The 23,171-nt window shown below is 41.3% G+C and overlaps 1 protein-coding gene across 4 annotated transcripts in view; it reads right to left on the minus strand.

Annotated features, from left to right (window-relative positions):
• LOC137239865 (alpha/beta hydrolase domain-containing protein 17B) overlaps positions 1–23,171 on the minus strand; it is a 264,072-nt gene that overhangs the window by 76,209 nt on the left and 164,692 nt on the right. Inside the window, exon 4 of one of the 4 annotated variants that reach the window (XM_067765608.1) lies at positions 3,703–3,983. The exons of the other annotated variants lie outside the window; for them this stretch is intronic. Within the exon in view, the coding sequence (XP_067621709.1) occupies positions 3,897–3,983 (87 nt within the window). The 3' untranslated portion in view covers positions 3,703–3,896. Of the gene's footprint in view, positions 1–3,702; positions 3,984–23,171 lie in introns of those variants that run through there. 4 annotated transcript variants of the gene reach the window in all.

A 23,171-nucleotide genomic window follows, 5' to 3' on the forward strand; every position in this document is an offset into this window, starting at 1 on the left:
AAGGCAAATTCTAACAACCCATCTTTGCAATAGGCCAGCTCAGCTGAAATATCGGAGTTAGGCTAACGCCCCGAAATTATAAATACATCGCGCCTATGTATTCGTTACATAGGTTAGGTTGGAGTGGCCACCGGTGCGAGCACCAGTGCACTTAGGCTCAAAACGGTCCCATTGTGATACCACGGGGATCTCTCCCCTACACAAACCAACTGGTCGATTCAGCAAATGTCAGCAATTTCTTAGGTTCCAACTTAGCCAGATCACAAACATTTTCAAAGAAGGGAGATCCCAGAGATGTTTTCCTCTTGCGCCAAAGCGCAGGACATCGCACAGAAAATGCTAGACCATTACTATCTCGTCTTCGTCTTTGCAGCTCCTGCAGTAATCATTATAGGGATCACCCCGCCATTGTGCATGCTTCCCGATTGCTATGTGGTTATAAGTCCAACCACCAGAGATATGTCCCCCTTCCAAGAAGAAGGAGACTTCTTGTGCCTCTCGCGTCCCATTCAGGCCACACGAGCTTGATGTGGTAGCAGGATTCGGGGTTGATCCATCTCACACCCACTTTCCTAAGGAAAATACCTTTCAAAGTGAGCTTACAGGTAGCGAGCGGCATGCTCAATCCCTTCCAGGACGATGAAAGCGGAATGGATGTGCCCCCTCTTGCAAGTTCGTCAGCCATCTCATTGCCCGGTATATCGGAGTGTCCATGCACCCATACCAGGCTGAGAGAAGTTTGCTCAGCGATCTCTTTAAGAGGCTTGTGGAACTTCTCTACTGTCCTGGACTTACATGTGACCGGTCCAAGCGATTTCAGTGCAGCCAGGCCAAAATAAATACAAATTTGATTATAGCCATGAGTATTATTTCTCAGGTGATCAACGCCCTCATTTGTAGCAGCCACCTCCGTCTGTAAGACGCTGCAATGATCGAGTAGGCTAAAGGATAGATTCCACCCTAGTTGAGGTGCGAAGACCCCGCTGCCCAACTTTTTATCCAGTTTGTAGCCGTCAGTATATATCTGCAGCCTATCGCTCAGCTGCGGCGGCTCCTTCAAACAATAATCCCTATCCGGGATAACAACCTCGTACTTCATATCGTAAAATACAGTCGGAGCGCAATAGTGCAACGAAGGCGAATCCAGATACTTAAGTATGGCTGCATGGCCATCCACATTGTCTCTCCAGGCGGATAACTCTCGCAGCCGTAGAGCAGAAAAGGCCACACATTGCTTGGCCATTAAATCTATTGCCAACACATTAAAAAGAGTATCCAACGCCTCCTCAGGGGTGGTGCGCAGGGCACTCCCGACGCAGACTAGAGTACCTTCTGGAATACCCGTAGGTTTAATTTAGTATCTAAGCTCGTCCACCAGACAAATGTCCCATATAACAGGATTGGTCTAACCACTGTGTAGAGCCACAGGGTAATATCCGGTGATAGTCCCTGTAGTGGTTGAAACAATTTTATATATTGAAGGCAACACGCCTAAAAGTATGTTTTTATTTAATCGAAAATTTGCAGCAGAATGAAAATTTTTGAAAATTCATTTATCAAGATTGAAAATTAAAAATTCGATATTATTTTCAAACAAATATTTAAAGTATTACAATACAAAGTATAAATAACAATATAATTATTAAATACAATGAACCCTACAATACTCCCTTTCCGGAGATTTAACGTTAAATAAATTAAAAGTAACTTTCTTTTTGTTTTCTGTGTTAGGTGTGTGTATTTTATCAACCATTGCTGGTTTTAAACGATCAAAAGGAATGGATTTAATTTCATTATTTACCTCAATTTTAAAGTTTTTTATATTTTTTTTCAATAACTCTCTAAGGTCCCTCATACGGATGCTGCAAGGAATGTTTGTTTTCTACACGTACAAAAACAAAATGACAATTTTGTAAATATTTTGGAACAAAGATACCACTAGAATTTTGATGATGTTCTAAATTTGATTTAAAATTTTTAAAATGTTCACTACTTAAAACATCCGCTGAAGTTACATTCTCTGTAGTTGAAACCAACAATTCTCCAGGCAGTCTTAAATTTTGAACATAAACCATTTCAGCTGGTGTTGCCGAAATATCTTCCCTAAAAATAGATCGCAAATCCATAAGCACTGTTGGCAACTTTTCATACCAATCCCTGGACCCATTCCTAGCCATTATTGAAGATTTAAGCTGCCTATGGAAGCGTTCAACCATTCCATTAGCTTTGGGATAATAGAAAAGTCTTTATTTGATGACTTCCAAGAAGTTTCGAGTAAACTGGGAGCCCTGATCCGTTGTTATTTCCAATGGAATCCCAAAACGTGAAATATATTCCTTAGACAATTTATTTACAACCGTAACTGCAAAAATATCTCTTAGCGCGAATGCCTCTGGCCAACGTGTAAATCTATCAATTATAGTTAATATGTGACGATATCCCTCCGAAACAGGCAAGGAAGGGTCCGACAATATCTAAATGAATGTGTTCAAATCTAATTTTTGGAATTGGAGTTTTAATAAGTTTTGACAACTTATACATTCTTTGGAACAAATATTTTTGGCGGCCACCATGGTGTGATGGTAGCGTGCTCCGCCTACCACACCGAATGCCCTGGGTTCACACCCCGGGCAAAGCAGCATCAAAATTTTAGAAATAAGGTTTTTCAATAAGAAAATTTTTCTAAGCGGGGTCGCCCCTCGGCAGTGTTTGGCAATCACTCCGAGTGTACTTCTGCCATGAAAAGCTCTCAGTGAAAACTCATCTGCGTTGCAGATGCCGTTCGGAATCGGCATAAAACATGTAGGTCCCGTCCGGCCAATTTGTAGGGAAAATCAAGAGGAGCACGACGCAAATTGGAAGCTCGGCCTTAGATCTCTTCGGAGGTTATCGCGCCTTACATTTATTTTTTAGATATTAATATTGATGAATTTATTCATTTTGGGCCAAAAATATTTCTTAACTATCAAACGACGTGTAGCTCTACTACCAGACGTGTAGCTCTACTACTGAAAGGCCTAGGATTTTCTCCTGACACTTCACACCATATATTAGAGTGAAGAACAGGAATTTTTATTAGTTTCAAATTTAGAAATGTTTGCTATGAGGTAAGTTTGCCTAATTCACTGTCTTGTTGTTGTTCACTTTGTAAAATTTTGAAATTAATATCCGAACTATTAATCGCTTTTACTTCAAACGCACGAGATAATGTGTCAGCTACAACTTTTTCCTGACCTTTAATATACCTAATATCATTCGTAAATTGTGCAATTAATTCCATATGTCTAGTTTGTCTTGGACTGCGTTCTGTTTTTGAATTTAAAACATATTGTAACGAATTTACTTGCAAATCGTCTTATTTGTAATCCTCTGCTAAGTTCGAATCACTAAACTGTTGAATAAATAACTCCAATTTGTAATAATGCAAAATGGCCTTTATTAAAGTACTTCACAATAACACTCAAACTGTGCAACGAATAGCTTGCTTAATAACCACACTGATTGATAGCTCACTGATTGAAACTCTACTATTCAAAATAATACTGCTATTGCTCGCTAGATATCGTCTTAACCGAAACTGCTTGACAACTCAAATCAAACTGAATTACTTCTTACTCGCTTGCGCCGCTTTTATAGTTTACGCTGCATATATATAGGCTCTTCTATTTCCAGAACTTACCAACTATTTCGTGTGTTTATAGTTCTCATATAGTTTCTACTTGTTTACAATTCAGAGTCTCTCAGATGTATGTGAGTTTGTAGTTTACAGTCTCTCGCACACACATAGGCGTATAAGTAAATGCATCTGTGTGTGACATCTCTCTGCTGCCTTATATATGTGTATACATGATTTGATTATTGACGTAAATACCGCTTAGCATGGCCTTAGTATCGCCTTAGTGATGGTATAGCTTAGTGATGCTAACATCCGTGACAATATAATATAGACTTGTGATCTGTGAAAACTGTGAATTGACCTCCTTCTAGAAGGTAACGAAAATGTTTAATGTTCAAAAAAATAGGTAATAGTTCCCTATCAAATGTACTATATTTAATTTCGGATGGAGACAGTTTCTTTGAAAAGAATGCAAGTAGTTCTGATTTATTGTTAAACGTTTGATGTATGACACCACCTATTGCCCTATTGGATGCATCTACATTTAAAGAAAGTTTTGCATCTTTGTTAAAATGATTTAACAATATCGCAGATGCAAACTTTTCTCTAATGCATTCGAAGGCTTTATTAGATGTATCATCCCAAGTTAAAATCTCTCGCCTCTTATTTGTCCTATTAATTAAATCATAGATAACTGTCGTGAACTCAGCTAATTTTGGTATATAACGATGGTAATAATTAACCATAACAATAAATTTTTGTGCCTGCTTAATAGATTTTGGACGATCAAAATTTCGAATAGCTAAAACTTTTTCTTCCGAGGGCCTAATTCCCGTTTCAGAAATATTATGTCCTAAAAAGTCAACATTTGTAACGCCAAAAGTACATTTACTTGGTTTTATATTTCAACCGTACTCTGTGAGGCGCCGGAATAGTACGCGAAGATATTTGAAATGCTGTTCCTCATTTTCGCTTGTCACTAAGAGATCATCAATGTATGTAAAAACAAAGTCTAAACCATTAACTACTTCATTAATAAACCGTTGAGAAGTCTGTGCGGAGTTTTTCTAAGCCCGAAAGGCATTCGTACAAATTCAAACATGCCTAAAGGCGTAGTGATTACAGTTTTATAGATATCCTCTTCTACCAGTGGAATTTGGTGATAAGCTCTTACCAAATCTAGCTTCGAAAATACTTTCTCATTTCTGAGATTCATGTTGAAGTCAAGAACATGGGGCAAAGGAAAACGATCTGGGACGGTTACAACGTTTAATCTTCGAAAATCTCCACAAGGACGTCAGTCATTTAATTCCTTCTTGGGTACAAGATGCAGTGCAGATGCTACCGCCGAATTGGAAGGCCTACATATTCCTGTTTTTACTAAAAAATCGAATTCAGTTTTGGCTACTTTGAATTTCTAAACACCTTGGTTTAGAAAATGGCAAATTTCCTTCACTGACGAGTCTGTGAACTGTTGTATGTCTAACTGGCTGTGAATAATCAGGTTCAGAAAATAGAGAAGGAAATTCTTTCAATAACTTTGTAAATTTGTTATCAACAGTGAAAACCTTTGGTAAAGAAACTTTACAAACACAAGAAACTGTGTTAATTGTAAGACTTTTTACCGGATCTACTAAGCGTTTGCGTTTAATATTAACTAAGAGACCATATTTACACAGAAAATCAGCACCGATAATTGGTTTGACTATATCCACTATTAAAAACATGAACGGAAATTCACGAGGTAGTCCGCTTCCCAAGGCAGTCGGTTCTATGTACCGGAGCGACTCGGGATTTTTCCCGACCAAGGACTGTCATTTCAGTGTGACCCCATTTAATTTGTTTCGTCCCTCCCACAAATTGTCATCCTCCGAGCAGCTCCTTGCAGCAGGACTGCTACATATTCTCTTACTCCGGGAAGGTATCGAACGCAATCCGGGTCCGTCTCCTGACCCCGGTCCTGAGAAATGGTTTTGCTGCATTTGCCAGAAAAGAATCTTTTTAGGACGGTCATACTCTGTTCAGTGTGTCTCGTGCAAGGGATGGTTGCATCGGACAGGTTGTTCTGGGCTTGATCCCAAAACCCGACGTCCACGTAACTTTTATAAATCTTTTGTGGCTCCTTGCTGCTCACGCCCAAGGGCGTCCCGTAGTCTACGCCTAAGCGTATCCCCACTACCTTCCAGCAGCTTCGCTGCTCAGCAAGCCACAACAAGTACCCGCTGCTGCTCGCGCCCCACGGCGCCAACAACTCAAACAGCTGATACCACTCATAACTACTACCTTCGTAGTAGAGCTGGTAGCAATGCTGAGCATCAGCCCCTGCCCCCGTCTTCTTCTCCCCCCTCTTTTCTGGCAGCAATCGTGCAGGTCAGGGAAACAGACTCTTAGTCCCTGCCTCCGTTTGCACCGTCGTCCAGCACAGAATATATAGGTTTGCGACATCCGCTCAATGCAGCTCCTGCCTTGGGTGGTGCCACTTTCCTAGATGTTCTGGTCTCCGCGACGGCAACCCCTCGACGGGTTTCATCGCGCCATGTTGCCAGGTCGCAAACCCAAATCATCCGGGTACCCCAATGCTTGCCCAAGGGCGCCCAGTCCCAAGGCCACAACAGCAATTGCGTCCTGGCCTTCCACAACCTAGGCGTAGTCACCCCTCACTTACCCCTAGAGTGGCGGCGTCACCCCTCATGCACTTCAGAATTCTGCAGTTCAACTGTAATGGACTAACTGGGAAGATTACGGAGATAGTCGATTTCATGAAGCGGCACAACATCCGCATTGCTGCGATTCAAGAGACTAAACTCACAGCAAGATCTGCGTTGCAGACATGCTCTGGTTATAATGTCCACAGGAAAGACCGCGAGAGCGGAAATGGAGGCGGCCTCGCGTTTATTATACACCACTCTGTGCAATATCATATATTTGATCCTGGCATCGACCGCAGTGACAATGTCTTAGAACGTCAAGGCCTATCTGTCCGGTCAGGCGATGCAAATCTAGAAATCATCAACATCTACATACCTCCTGTCACCTGTTGCCCCAGTGGATACCGCCCTAATATCGAGGCCTTACTCGCTGGCAACAATCGCATTATCTTAGGCGATTTCAATGCCCATCACGACCTATGGCATTCAAACTTGCGGGCGGACAGTAGGGGTGAGATGTTGGCGGATCAAATAGACGAAACGACGTTCTGCACAATAAACGGAGACGCCCCCACACGTATGGTAGGAAGCTGTCATAGCTCGCCAGATATCTCAATCGTGAGCGCAGAACTCGTAAACTGCGTCAACTGGCAGCCGATGGTAACATTGGCATCCGACCACCTGCCCATACTTATTTCGTTCGAACGTACCGCCGACTTCATCGTCACCGAAAAACGCACTTTCATAAACTTCAAAAAAGGAAAGTGGGAAGAATATAAATCTGCAACAGACAGCAGCTTTGCTGCCCTCCCTATCCCGACTGATGCCCGCCAAGGGGAGCGTGCCTTCCGTAAGGTCATTGAGGCCGCCTCGGCACATTTCATTCCCGCCGGGAGAATTCCCGAAATCCGGCCCCACTTCCCGGCGGAGGCCGCGAGCTTAGCGAGGGAACGCGACCTTATAAGACAGCTTGATCCAGGCGACCCCCAAATAAGGGATATAAACCAACGCATCAGATTGCTTGTGGACGAACACAAGCGGGCGAAATGGAAGAGCACCTAAGAGGTTGTAACCTCTCTACCGGTGTAGGTAAACTTTGGTCCACCGTAAAGTCCCTATCGAATCCGACTAAGCACAAAGACAAAGTTTCCATCGCCTTTGGCGATAAGGTGCTGCCGGATGCGAAAAAATGCGCGAGCGCTTTCTGCCGACGATATATAATGCATCCTACGGTCGACAAAGATAGACGGAGAGCCAATAGACACGCACATAAACACAAACTCAGCGTGTCACCAATTACCATCACCGCTAGAGAGGTTGAGGACGCCATTGGTCGCGCTAAACCATCCAAAGCAGTGGGCCCAGACGGCATAGCCATGCCGACGCTTAAAAACCTAGGGAAAGAGGGTTTCAAATATTTAGCGCATGTCTTCAACCTGTCTCTTTCCACCTTTGTCATACCCGAGAAATGGAAAATGGCCAAGGTGGTCCCGCTACTAAAGCCTGGGAAACCAGCTAACGTAGGTGAGTCATATCGTCCGATATCTCTCCTATCGCCAGTGGCAAAGACGCTTGAAGCCATTTTGCTCCCTTATTTCCAAGCACATTTGCAGCTAGCCCCTCATCAGCATGGCTTCAGAAAACTCCATAGCACTACCTCCGCGCTAAATGTCATTAGCACCCAAATAAATTGCGGTTTGAATCAATATCCCCACCATAGAACAGTACTCGTAGCGTTAGACCTATCAAAAGCTTTTGATACGGTCAACCATGGCTCGTTACTGCAAGACCTGGAAGGGTCCACCCTTCCCCCATGTCTTAAAAGGTGGACCGCAAATTATCTGGGTGATCGGCAGGCATCGGTGCAATTCAGAAACGAAACATCAAAACAAAGGAGAATTAAACAAGGGGTGCCACAGGGTGGTGTCCTATCCCCGCTTTTGTTTAATTTCTACATATCTAAGCTACCTTCACCACCGGAAGGAGTCACAATCGTTTCCTACGCCGATGACTGCACAATAATGGCCACAGGCCCAGGCCCAAAGATCGATGAGCTATGCAATAAAATAAACGGCTATCTCCCTGATCTCTCCAGTTTTTTCGCCTCGCGAAACCTGGCATTGTCACCGTCTAAATCTTCCGCGACCTTATTTACAACATGGACGCCCCAAATGTCGACCATATTGAACATCCACGTCGATGGCACTACGCTACCGACTGTCCTACACCCCAAAATCTTGGGTGTGACGTTTGATCAGGATCTACATTTTGGTGCGCACGCAACCGCAATTGTTCCAAGAATTCAGAGCCGTAATAAAATCCTCAAATCCCTTGCTGGTAGTACCTGGGGAAAAGATAAAGAAACGCTCTTGACCACATACAAAGCAATTATCCAGCCGATTACGTGCTACGCGTCACCCATATGGTCGCCAAGCCTAAAAACCACCCACTGGAAGAAACTACAGGCCTGCCAAAATACTGCTCTCAGAATCGCCACGGGCTGTCTTCTTATGTCCCCAGAACACCATCTGCATAATGAGGCGAGAATACTCCCCATCAGGGAGAGAAATGAGATGCTGACCAAACAGTTTCTGTTGAATACCCAGAAACCTGGGCATCCCAACAGACATCTGATTGACGAACCAGCACCGCCTAGGGGCCTAAGGAGTCATCTCCGTAAGCATTCTGAGGAAATACGGCACCTGAGAACCCAGCCGTATGAAGCGGAAAAACACAAGCAGTTCCTTGGTGAACTCCATAGACAGGCGTCGGACCTTTATGTCGGGAATTGCCCGGTGAATCCAGTACTTGAAGAAAAATATCCAGAACTCGCAGAAGAGGAACGCATACTCCCCAGGGAAACGCGCGTCACTCTTGCTCAACTTCGTTCTGGATACTGTAACAGGTTAAACTCTTACCTATCCAGAATCAACCCGGACATACAAAATGTATGCCCTGCTTGCAATGCGTCCCCATATGACACCAACCATCTCTTTAATTGTAATGTGGAACCAACGCCTCTAACACCCCTTTCCTTATGGTCCACCCCTGTTGAAACGGCAAGTTTCCTTGGACTCCCGTTAGAGGATATTGATGACAATTTGTGATCGGTCGCGGCTATTAGGTGGGGCGAGCATTGCTACAACAACAACAACAACAGGTAGTCCTAAATTTATATTTAAAAGTTTTTTACGAAATGTCGAAATCGCTGAACCGTTAGCTGCCGTGAAAATAATATTTGTTGACTTTTTCGAACATGAAAATTTTGAAACCGGAAAGACTGAAATTTCTGCTCCACTATCTATTAAAAAATTCAATTTGTTATCTCTGTAAAATACAAATAAGCGACGAGTTGAAATCTGTAAGTTCCCGTTATTCGTCGCTGCAACAACGGATATTGTTATTTTTAAAAGCGCATGGTTGTTCGCACTTCAAAGCCTGATTACCGAACTTATAATGATATTTACAGAGCCAATTTGGGTTGTCGCGAGGCTTTGATCGATATCTAGAGGGACCTCTAAAACGATTCCTACTAAAAGATCGGGACCCTGAATAATATTGACTCATATGATTTTTAATTTCACTGATCTCTAATGATAATTTTTCAAATTATTTGCAAATAATGTTAGTTGTTTGAACCAAATTTGAAATAATTGCAGTTTCGCTCTTAGAATTTGGAAAATTGCTAACTGAAGCTATTTCATTTTTATTAAGGTTACGTTAGGTTGAACTGGCCGGCCCATGAGGACCTCATATAGACTGATTGAGTCCGTAGTGTTACCAGAAGTTTGTTTTAACGACCAAACTGAAAAACTCTATAAAAAACCAGGATCTATGTTGTGAAATAACTCCGTCCTCTTGGCAAATACTAGAAAGCTTCCTATGACTTAAGCCACTTGCTGCTTCTAGATCTGAAAGCTTTATCACTCCTAATAGCTGGAGTCTTAGCCTGGCAAGTGCAGGGCACGAGCAAAGAACCTGCTCGATCGTTTCTTCCTCCAACCCGCACTTCCAACATCTGCTATCACTGAGCCTAATTTAAAGACAGGTGACGCCAGAAGGTTGTGTCCAGTCAGAATACCCGTCATGAGTCTGCAGTCCTCTCTTTTTAATGATAGAAGCAACTTTGTTAGCCTAAAGTTGTAAGACCTACACATAATCTTCGAGATTTTACAGCCCCGCGCTTGAACCCACGCTTTTCCTGCTTGGTCGAACATGTGCACCTCTCGCCTTCGCTTAATCTCGCCCAGTCTAATTGGGACGTCTACGGAGCAAGCTTCAAGGGATGCGCCCTTTTAGCTAGTTCATCCGCTTTTTCATTCCCATCTATTCCCATATGCCCTGGGAGACAATATAGATGTATGCTTCTCCCTGTCCCAATTCTCTCCAGTGACTGATTACACTTTAACACACATTTAGATGCTGTGCTATGCGAGATTATTGCCTTAATCGCGGCTTGACTGTCAATATAAAAGTTAACACGCTTGCAGCTTAAGCTATTCTCTTCCAGGGTTTCTACTGCTTTGGTCACGGCTAATATGTCCGCTTGGAAAACGCTACAGTAATCCGGTAGCCTGTAGGATATGCTTATTTCCGGATCAGCACATTATACCGCAGACCCTACTCCTTCCACTACTTTGGAGCCATCTGTGTACACATGTATCGCCTGGTCCGCCATTTGCGCACACTTGCGCCAACCGTCCACCTCTGTTGTGGCCTTAAGATCTCCCTCGAAGCGCAGATAGGGAATCATGTAGTCTGTTCGTCTTGTGATTGATGACGCTATACTACTATGGTCATATGGTCGGCGCTCAAGCTGCCCCGAAGCACCGAGCCTGGTTGCGATCGTTAACGCTTTGTTCTTTGCTACCAGGTCTACAGGTGGGATGTGCAGATTGGCATACAGTGCAGCCGTCGGGGTTGTTTTCAGGGCTCCCGTAATGCTAAGCATCGATAGTCTACATACCCCCTCTAATTTTTTGAGGTATGTTGTTTTTTGTGTGGCTTTCCACCAAACAAGAACTCCATAGTATAGAATGGGGCTTACAATCGCTGTAAAAACCCAATGAGAAAGAGAGGGCGATAGGCCCCACGTACACTCCAGCATTCTTTTACATGCATAGAGTGCCGTCGAGGCCTTCTTGACCCTCTCCTCCACGTTGAGCTTCCATGACAGCTTACTGTCTTGGATGATTCTTAGATATTTTATGCAAGGTTACTCCTGTAAGGTCACCCCTCCTAACTTAGGCCTGGTCCAATTTGGGACCTTGTACCTCTTTGTAAACAAGACCATATCCGTCTTTTCCGCATTGAATTTCAACCCGACATTAGATGCCCAGGTATGAATATCCCGAAGCGCCCGATCCATCAAAGAACTAATCGTTGGAAAGAACTTTCCACTTATGAAAATTGCAACGTCATCTGCGTAAGCCGTACGTTTTACGGGTCCCTCATCGAATTGCCTGAGCAGTTGGTTGATGACCAGCGTCCACAGCAGAGGTTATAGCACCCCTCCCTGCGGGGTGCCCCTGTCCACTGATTTCGTGGCCTCGTACAATCCCCATTGTGATGTAATCTTTCTGCAATTTAACATGCAGCCGATCCATCTGATTAAGGCAGGATGTACTTTAATGTAATTAAGACCATCTATAATCGCCCATTTTGCAACATTATTGAACGCCCTGGCAATGTCTAAGAAGACTCCTAGAGCACACTCCTTATATTCCAGGGATTTCTCTATGCTTATTACCAATGCTGTGTCTACCGACTTGCCTTTGGTGTACGCATGCTGGTTGTGGAGAGCAGCTTTTCATCCACGTTGGACTTTATGTACACATCTATCAGCCTCTCAAAGGTTTTGAGCAGAAATGATGTTAAGCTAATGGGTCGATAGTCTTTGAAATACACGTGACCGATCTTCCCCGCTACATGAGCAGTTTTCCAAGAGTGCGGTACATGATTCAGTCCATTCCACGACCGCCCTACTTGAGACTTGTAGCATGGCCGGGAATATACCATCTGGGCCCGTCGATTTAAACTTAGAAAACGTCTTCACTGCCCACTCGATCTTGGTATCGGTCACCAAGCCCGGTACTACTAGCTCCGTGATCGAAGTGTGAGTGATGTCTGCTGCTCTTCTAAACCGTCTCCCGATGGGAAATGTGTATCGAGAAGCACCTCAAGGGATTCCTCACTATTACGTGACCATTCCCCGTTCTCTTTCTTTATTAGTCCCTTGACTATGTTTCTCTTTGCTAGGACTTTTATCAACGGTGCTGTTTCGCTGGAACACTCTATGTCCGTACAGAAACTTGTCCATGAGTTTCTCTTCGCCCTGGTAATTTCACGCTTGTGATCCTCAGTAGATCCCTGCACTCGTCCCGACAAGCATCGCTTTCCGCGGTCTTTGCGAGCTTAAACATTACTTTTACCTGTCTTCTTAGAAGACTCAGGTCATTGCTCCACCATGGCGGCTTTGCTTTTCCTCTGAATCTTCTTAGAGGGCAAGCTTTGTTATACGCAGTCATAAGCGTCCTTGTTAGGAATTCATTCGACTCCTCCACTTCCTCTACATTAGCAACCTCTTTGGGTTGTCCCAGTTTTTTTCTACATGTTTCTGAAATTTAGTCCAGTTCGTTGACCTAGTGTTTCTAAAGGTTCCTCCCTTTCCTACCCTCTTTAGGGGGATGCTGAAGCTGATATACGCATGGTCGGAGAAGGATGGTATATCAAGAACCATCCAATCATACCTTGATATATCACGCTCGGAGCTCAATGTAATATCCAGAATATTGCTGGATGTTGGACCAATGTATGTAGGGACATTCTCCCTGTTGGCTATGTGCAAATTGGTTTGCAGGATGTAAGAAAACAGAGATTCGCCAGTCTCGTTCGTATCTGCTCCTCCCCACGCATTGTAGTGCGTATTTGCATCTGCGCCTACGACCAACCGCCCTTTGCGCCCTTCCTCCTGTACTAGCCTTTTGCACTCCATCGGTGGAACCTCCGCAGCATGGACCATGTAGCAGGACGCCAGGATAAATGCCTGCTTATTCTTTTGCTCAACGGCCACCGCTACGAGATCCTCAGTGGTGTAATTAGGCAGCATATATGAATGCAGCTGTTTCCTTACCATTACTACAGCTCGCACCCGTCCTTTGGTTTGCGCGTAGTAAACGCCAAATCCGCGCGCGCTAAGTCCAGGAACCTTTCCTCCCGATGAGAGCCACGGCTCCTGGATCAGCGTCACGTCAAACAAACCCTCCTCAAGGGTTAGGAGGAGTTCGCTCGACGCCACTTTACTGTGTTGGAGGTTTTTCTGTAGGACTCGCAGCACCATTGGGCTGTTTGTCCCCCTACAGCACCTTCGTCTTGACGTCGTCGTCCTCCCCATGCCCTTTTGGTTTAGAGTATTCGAGGCCCCCTTCAGCCTCTCGTGACTGTTGTGCCGGGTGTTCCTCTGTGCGAATCACAGCACCATTTAGCGGTTGGTCTTCTTCTAGCACGTTCGTGGTGACGTCGGGACCTCCACCTGTCTTTCTTCCTTTAGGCTTTTGAGGTGCTTTTCGAATTCGCCCACCTCTAGCGTGTTAGGGTTTTTATTCTCGGGACTTCTTTTCCTGATTCGCATGTAGATTTTGCCAGTGCCAAAGGACATTTTGCCAAGCTGCGGGAACAAACTATCCTCCGCCTGCTTGTTTATTTGGAAGATGTAGAACTGACCATCCTCGGTAAGTCGATATACAGTAAGTACCTTCCAATCCTGTGTCGGTATGTTCGGATTCTGATTCTGCAGAAGTCGCAGTGTATCCTCCGACTTCATCACGCATGATATCCATACCTTAACTGTTGGTACCGTGGGGATTTGTGCTTTATCCACCACCTCAAACCGCGCGTTCGTACCTTGTCTTTGGAGGTTTGGAACCACTTCCTCCAGCCACCGCAAGCTCGCGATGTTGTCGCACGCTATCATCTTCACACCATTATACCATCAACCCCGAATCAAAGGTTGGAAGGGGCTTACTTGGTTGTTCCCGCATCATCTTAAGCATTAAGCTAATAAGCTCCCTTTCCACAGATCTCCACCTTTCAGTAGTCATTAGTAAGACTAACAGTGCAATAAAATGAATAAAGTCATATCAGTCTTCTGACGCTAGCAACACAACGATGTACACGAAACTAAAATGAACACAGCGTTAATGTAAAACCGATAAGAAACGAAGTATACAGTGCAACGTGCTACTGAGTTAAAGCGACTATGATATCAGTTTATACTCAACAATGTCATATAAGTGTGGGACATATGTGTTGCGGGGCACTCGTATGTATTTTCTACTTTATGTGCTAATCACTCATAGTATTTTTCTGTACTTGACTAAGTACACATTTAGACAAAATTGTTTGGCTCATGACTAAGTGCACTAATTGTATTAGTACTCAAAGCAGATCTCTGTTCTATAGGGACTTTTGTTTGGCACTTAAAAAGATCAAAGCATTTAATTAATTGTTCTTTACAGCGTGATAACTTTGCTTGTGATTGTTTGAAGTTAGAGTCTGAACTATTGTCAGTAATATTTAAAACTATATTATTATATGTTTTAATGAGTGAAAGCCTATATTCTTTTAATTTATTTGCATTCGTCGGCAATGGTCGTTTTTGTAAAATTCGCTTCTCTACTCTAAAGAAATCACTTTGTCTTATTTTAAGTTCAGTTTCGACATAATCTGACATAGCCTTTTAAACTCAAACACAAGTTATTTAAAGAATTTAAAAAAAATATTGCAGTAGCGCACGCATATAGTTAAAGTAGACGTAGTTTATTTTAGTACAAGCCAATAATCGTAAAAGTTTATAAAAAATCAAGACCCAAAGTCAAAATAAAAAAAATCCAAATCCGAAGATTATTAAGCCACATAAAATTTAATAAGAAGAATAATGAATTTTAGTCTTAAAATGTTTGATTAATTATGAAGAATATAAAGGATAAATTTTCCAAATTTGATTAATTGATGGTCTAATGACTTCCAGGGCAGATACCGATTGCAGAGAAAACTTAGAAGCTCTGAATATTCAAAATTTATTTCATTAAAATAACCATGTAAAATAAACGGAAGTATGAGGAATTACATCAAATAACGGAAGCTATATTATAAATTCAGAAAAATGATACTGCATTTGTAAGGAACACGTGTTCGCAGGAAGGATCACTCAAAGGAAGCAGCAAAATTGGAATGAAACAATTTTTATGTAATATAAGTTAAAACGCACTAAAATCAGACGCCCTATTTTTGCCATTGTACTTATATGAAAAAACCAAAATAATATTTAAATATTTTATATATTGGAATTACGAAATTCCGCAAAGTACCGTTTGCAAAATCACCTTTAAAAAATGTATGGAGTTTTCATGCAAAAGAGGGTAACATGCAAGAGGATGTCCACATGCAAGTCAAAACAAATGAATGCGTTGAAAAGTGTATTGTATGTATAAAAAATTTACAGTACATAACGTTTTGTAATAATTTATGAAAATACGTAAAACATGTATGTTGTACCTTGGTGCAGTTATTTGTGTAAAATCCGCCATTTTGTATGTCAAAATGATTTAAAAAAAAATGTGTATCCTATGTATCTCTTGAAAATTTGGGCAATGTGTCTATACTTATGTGCCTACACTATCACATACATACCGATATATATACTTATATATATACGACGGAAAACTGCATCGATCCATTTTAAAGATGACAAGTCACACAAGTATATTGGCACATACGGTTGGAATGCCACGCGCATTCTCAACTGTATTGGTTAATAAATTTTCCGATAGTTTACCAGTCTGCAAGATACAGCGCGATGTGAAATTGTGGAAGAAAGTATTAATTGATGTGAATCCACATTGTACATTTGTATCAGCCAATCCAAAATTAGAGAAGAGATTTTCTGGAGGCCTCATTAGAAAGCGATCGCATAGTAAGTTTGATGAAAAATTTGTGTCTTGCATAAAGATGGTTCTAGCAAATCCGCCATTTTGATGTCCCGTGGCGTCGCTTCGATGGCACCGTCGTCATGTAGGATATGTTCTGTACAAGTTGTGAAATTTACCTCGATTGATTTCCAATGTAATATATGCAGGATCGTGAGTTTATGGCACTCAATTAAATAATGCCTTTTTGATTATATTTGTAAAATGTGTCTTTGTTGAAGACATGGATGAGCAAAATTTAATTGAATTCTAAAATACAATTTTCAAATTTTATATATGTATATCTACTGTTATACTTACCTGAATTCTATAATAATTAACTATTCATATATGTATGTATACATAGCCAATGAATTAATTTAATGAAGTAAAATACATATATACATATACATACCTTAAATTCATACTCACCTAAAAATTGTATATCATAAATGCGAACGCCCTAATGCAAAATATATTAAATCAAATTGGAAGAATACCGCTTCTTTGTCATGTACGTACCTTAGGTATACATATGTACATATACATACGTAAAGAAGTAAAAAAACAAAAGGCTCAGCGATCAGCGGCAAAACGGAGTTGTTCAGTTGTCGTTGAGCGCGCGGTGAAACCTTTATATTTTTTTCCTACTCCCCAAACGCTTGTTAATTTGATTTGTGCACTTTGAAGGTTAAATTAAAACCAAGAAAAGTATTCTTCCAAAGAAAGTTAGTTGTGAACGTATTAATATTAAATAAATATTATAAACTGTTTTATTATTTAAAATCGTGTGCCGTGTTAATTATTTAGTGGAAGGGTGATAAAAAGGCGTAAGTAGCCAACCCAGCTAGTAAGTTAGCCTCCGTAAGCACATTCGAGTGGCTAGTGAACCTTAAACATGAAAAAAAAAAACAGGAACAAATTGTTAAGTGCACACAAATAGCGTGATGGCAAAAACCAAAAAACAAAAAACCTATAAAATCAACAGTGAAAATCAGTAAAAAGTATTGAAAACCTGAAAAAAAGGAAACGTGAATAAAAAAGAAATAATTATTTTCTGCAAAAAGGCCTAAAAATATATAGAAGTGAGAAAAATAAGGGTAACGTTGACATACATATAAAAGAAAACCTGAAAAGAGAAAATTTGGAATAAAGGTTTCGAAAAACATTGAAAAAATATATAAAGAAAGAAACAAGGGTTAAAACCAAAAGCTAGTGACCTGAAAAGAAAAATGTTCAAATATTTAAATTAAAACCTGATGACCTGGAAAAAGAAAAAAATATATACATATACCCTAAAACAAAAATATTAGAAACACAAAAGGGTCTAAAGTGAGAAATTAAAAATCATCAAAGGTACAGTCGACAAAAATCTGCACCAGGAACCACAGCAACATCATCATTAACCAGCCGTTAGGAGAAATCCCCGTTACCCAGAAGAAGATAGTCCCGCAGCATACAAGTTAGTCCCAAGATTAAAGTAAGTGCCGTTAAATATTTTACCCCATAACCACATATATACATATCACTGTGTAGAAAGATTTGCATAGCTTAACGGATCAATATAATAAATGAGGAACCTCATGTCCTCATTTGTTGCATTTTAAATAATATATTCATACAAATCTCCAATTTGTATATACTCTTTCCAAAATCCGCTAAGACAAATAAGTCATACAAATTTTTAAATACATGCATATCACCCGTTTTATATACCAGCCCTTTTCACTTCGCTTTATATATGTAATATACTTACCGGCTACTTACCCGCTGCTAATTACCGTAGCACGTAAATCTCCTTTCCCCACTTTGCATTCCGGTCAAAAAGCAATATATTGGCGCCAACGTATGTGGACAGTCACCTCACACGCACGTTAATTTTGTTTCTCCCATTCCCCTCACTCAAAGCACACGAAAAACAAAACTTCCAAAAAAGTGCAGTTAGCAATATACAAAAATACACTTGGGCTCAGAAGCGCTGAGACAAGTACATAATTTCACCCTCACCACAGCGTACAAAAAATCTGTACTCAATTTGCGTCACACATACATACTTGTATTCAGAGACGCTGAAGCAAGTGCATAAGTCGCCCGCTCAAAATTTATTTCATATAAAGGAATATATATACATACGTACACAATAGCCCCACAGTGAATCTGAATAGCAAAAAAACGCACAAAAATACACTGAGTACAAATCACAAAAAAAGTGGTCAAATTTTATTTATTCTCGAATAAATATAGCCCCAAAATAAATAAATTACATAAAAAGGAATTATTATCTCCTTTAATAATAACTATTAATTATTATCTCCATTTAGTAACAATTTTAGCTATAAAGACCTCCTCGTGTACTCCTGATACATAAGCCCTTAAATATACTCTGGTGTACTTCTTAACACACAGGGCTTGAATTTTGAATTCTAAGACACAATATCTCAAATCTACTCTGGTGGATTCCTTACACACAATATATTTAAAAAACCTAGTGGACTCCGAATACAGTTTCTAGTAATACTCATAGGTATACTCCTTGCGACCCTTTGCAACCGAAATCCCACCCATTAAAAACAGCTTAACTTCAACGAAGCATTTATAATGGCTGACGAAAAAGGTGAAAAAACCAATACGCTTCCAGCACCCCAAGGACCTAAAACGCGATCAAAATCACTGGCAGAAGAAGAAGAGGCGACTCAATCAGTGAGGAAATGCCTATTCGAGATCGCAAAATTCGAAAAGTTTTGCGAGAAATATTGGAACTGCAATGAGGCAGATCACACAAAACCTAGTCTGCAAACTTACATGGAGGAACTCAATAGGCACGTATCCCTAATAGAACGAGCATATGAAGTAGCATACCTGAACCTCACGGATGAACGATCCATTGCATCTCTGGAAGAAAAATATGACACAGCGATGGGAACAAACATCAGCACGAAAGCTCGAATAAATGAGCTTCTCGCAACGTTGGAACCAACATCCAGCATTCAAATCCAGTCCCCACCTGTAGTAACCCTGAATAACCCCGAACCCTACCTCAAAGTCCCCGCGTGTGATACAGAAGTATTTCACGGTGGTTATGAGACATGGCTGTCCTTTAGGGATATGTTTACGGCAGTATACATAAATCACCCTAAATTGTCCCAAGCCCAAAAACTTTACCATCTGAGACAAAAAACCAGAGGAAAAGCAGCCCTAATAATTCAAAAATACGCCCTCAATGACCAAAATTTCCAGCTAGCCTGGGGTGCACTCAAGTCTAGATACGAGAATCGAAGAATTCTTGTAGACAGCCAGCTTAAAACTCTCTTTAATATGCAACCCGTATTCTATGAAAGTGGGGAAAGAATTCAAGAAATTCAAACCACAATAAACAATTGCCTCTCTACCCTTAACACTAACAACGTACCCACTAGTAATTGGGACCCTATTCTTATTTATTTATGCTCTTCAAAACTCCCCAATGAAACTCTGGCTTTATGGGAACAATCTCTGGAGTCCAGAAAGGACCGACCACTTTGGTCGGAAATGGATAAATTCCTCACGACCAGATACGAAGTGGTAGAGCGACTAGGTACTTACAGGCCAAGCAAACCTCGAAACTCAAACTCGAGCTTCACTCCTCGATCATCGACACCTCAAAATCAATCAAACTTTAAAAATAAATCTCACTCCTTTCATAGCGAACAGCTCCGACAAGTCTCATGCAAGTTGTGTAATTCAAACCACTCCATGATGTGTATATTGTCAAAAGCGACATCACTATCTGCTACACTATCAAACATCTCGGCCAGCGAACCCTAACACTTCCTGACAGTATCAGAGAAGAAATCAGTCCAAGACCCAAACCAATGATCAAGAAAATCCCTGTACATCAAAACAGGCAATGCAACTCCAAGAATCACAAGCCCAAAACTCTACAAAAACGCAAGATTCAGGCAACAAAGTTCTATCTCACTTCTCCAGTAACAAAGAAAGAACGTTATTGCCCACGGCAGTTGTCCCGATACTCCATCGAGGAAAAGCTTTCAAGGTACGGGCTTTGGTGGACCAAGGCTCCCAAAAGTCATTTATAACCTCTCGAATACAAAAATTGCTAGGTCTACCAACCAAGAAGACTAATTACCAGATATTAGGGATGGGCGGACAAATAGTCCAAAACTCCAATAAAATTTGTTCGATAACAATATGCTCTCGGGATTTAACGACACGAATCATTACCCAAGCCATAATTTTACCACAGTTAACACACTTCCTCCCTTCTTCCAAAGTGGTGATCGAAAATCTTGAACAGTTCTCCTCTTTAGCACTAGCTGACCCCAATTACTGTTCTCCAGGGAGAATAGACATGGTAATAGGTAGCGACGTACTCCCACAAATCCTTCTGCAAGGCCTCGAAACCAACGTCGCAGGAAGCCTCATAGCTCAAAACACCATATTCGGCTGGATTTTGAGTGGCCCAATAACTGAACAAATTTCAACGTTTTCAACCCGCATAATTGAAAACCCCGACAACTCTCTAAATGAACTCCTTAAAAAAATTTTGGGAGCAGGAAGAAGTTCAATCCACCACACCGCTCACAGATGAAGACACCTTTTGTGAAGATCTCTACAAAGGAAGCACCACCAGAAAAGAAGATGGTCGCTACATGGTAAAACTCCCATTCAAACAAAATTTCCCGGAAACATTAGCCCTCGGTCACTCACGACCCGCTGCTCAACAGCAGTATATTAGCATAGAAATATCATTGGAAAAGAAACCAGAACTAAAAGAAAAATATTCTGAAGTACTGGAAGAATATCTAACCATGAATCACATGGAACCCACTTCACCCCTCGAAATTATCAAGGAAGGCAAATACTACTCATTTTATTTGCCCCATCATGCTGTCATAAAGCCCGACAGCAAAACAACAGAAGTACGGATCGTTTTTAATGCCTCGAAAATCTCGCATTCTGGAAGTTCGTTGAACGACGTACTACACACTGGTCCGACCCTGCAGAACGACTTGATGCTTGTAATCCTACAATGGCGCCTCTACAAGTTCGTTTTTAATGGCGACATCGAAAAGATGTACCGCCAAATACTCATACATCCAGAAGATCAGGACTATCAGCGAATCATAGTACGCAGGTCTCCAAAATCACCGCTCGAAGATTTTAAACTAAAAACAGTTACTTTTGGTGTGAACTGTGCCCCCTACCTAGCAATACGCACCCTCCATCAGCTAGCAGCAGACACCAACGATGAATTCCCCCTCGCCAGAAATGTTCTTCTAAACGAAACTTATGTAGATGACATCCTCTCTGGCGGATATAACCTACAGTCCACAATAAACTCCATGACCCAAGTTATCGAAGCTCTGAGATCAGGCGGTTTTCCTCTGAAGAAAATAACGGCTAATCACCCCGAAATGCTCAAATCCATCCCAAAATCTGATCTCCTCGATGCAGATTTTCTAAAATTCCATGATGTCAGCTCCACAAAGACCCTTGGAATAAAATGGAACGCTATCAACGACTCATTCTCGTACTCGTATGACCCTCTACCCGCCGCCGACTCAAGGACAAAGCGACAAATATTATCAGCAATAGCGAAATTGTTTGACCCGGCAGGATGGCTAGCGCCAATTATGATATTAGCTAAGGCTCTCCTTCAACAACTCTGGTTGGAAGGAACGGACTGGGACGAAGAGATCAAACCTCTGGCCTTACACAAATGGAACACCTTTCGGGGAAATCTCGCAGCGATAGGTGACATAAAAATCCCCCGATGGGTCGACTTTTCTCCCGACAAACCATTTCAAATACACGGATTCTCTGATGCCTCAGAAAAAGCATTCTGCGCATGCGTGCACCTCAGAGTGCAGAATAGCGATAACGATTTCACTACAAATTTGTTAGTAGCAAAGAGCAAAGTAGCCCCTTTAAAAACTGTAAGCCTCCCTCGCCTCGAATTGTGTGGGGCAGTACTACTCTCAAAATTAGTCAAACAAATATGCTCTCTTTTTGTTGTTATATCGGCCTACTGATTTGTAATATCGCGAGTTTGAATCGAGCTCAAGGCCCAACAATAATTATTTTATCATTATTATTGTTGTAATATATTTTTTTCTTAATTGAAAAAATTTTTAAATTAAAATAGAAGAAAGAAATCCCAGAGCACGGGGAAAAAGTGTCAATAAAATATGACACTATGGCATCATCGCCATAAACAAAGTCCAGTTTTCACAACTATTCTGTAACAGATGTCGCAGTGCTGTGAATATTAATTGGCAAGAACCAGAATTGAAGTAGGAATAATGAAGACAAACAAAAAACCGCTGTGATGGCTGAATGGTTATAGCAGCGGCGCCTAAACGTTGCCGATGAAGGAATTTAGCAGTTCCCGAAATGGATCTATACAACGAGCTTTGGCAGTTGTCTAAATTTTTTCTTTCTTCTATTCTAATTTAAAAATTTTTTCAATTAAGAAAAAATATATTATAACAATAATAATGATAAAATAATGATTGTTAGGCCTTGAGCTCGATTCAAACTCGCGATATTACAAATCAGTAGGCCGATATAACAACAAAAATTGTTAATACATCCCAGAGCACGGGGAAAAAGTGTCAATAAAATATGACACTATGGCATCATCGCCATAAACAAAGTCCAGTTTTCACAACTATTCTGTAACAGATGTCGCAGTGCTGTGAATATCAATTGGCAAGAACCAGAATTGAAGTAGGAATAATGAAGACAAACAAAAAACCGCTGTGATGGCTGAATGGTTATAGCAGCGGCGCCTAAACGTTGCCGATGAAGGAATTTGGCAGTTCCCGAAATGGATCTATACAACGAGCTTTGGCAGTTGTCTAAATTTTTTCTTTCTTCTATTCTAATTTAAAAATTTTTTCAATTAAGAAAAAATATATTATAACAATAATAATGATAAAA

This window comes from Eurosta solidaginis, chromosome 1 (genome assembly GCF_040869045.1).
Source record: "Eurosta solidaginis isolate ZX-2024a chromosome 1, ASM4086904v1, whole genome shotgun sequence".
Classification (NCBI taxonomy): domain Eukaryota; kingdom Metazoa; phylum Arthropoda; class Insecta; order Diptera; family Tephritidae; genus Eurosta; species Eurosta solidaginis.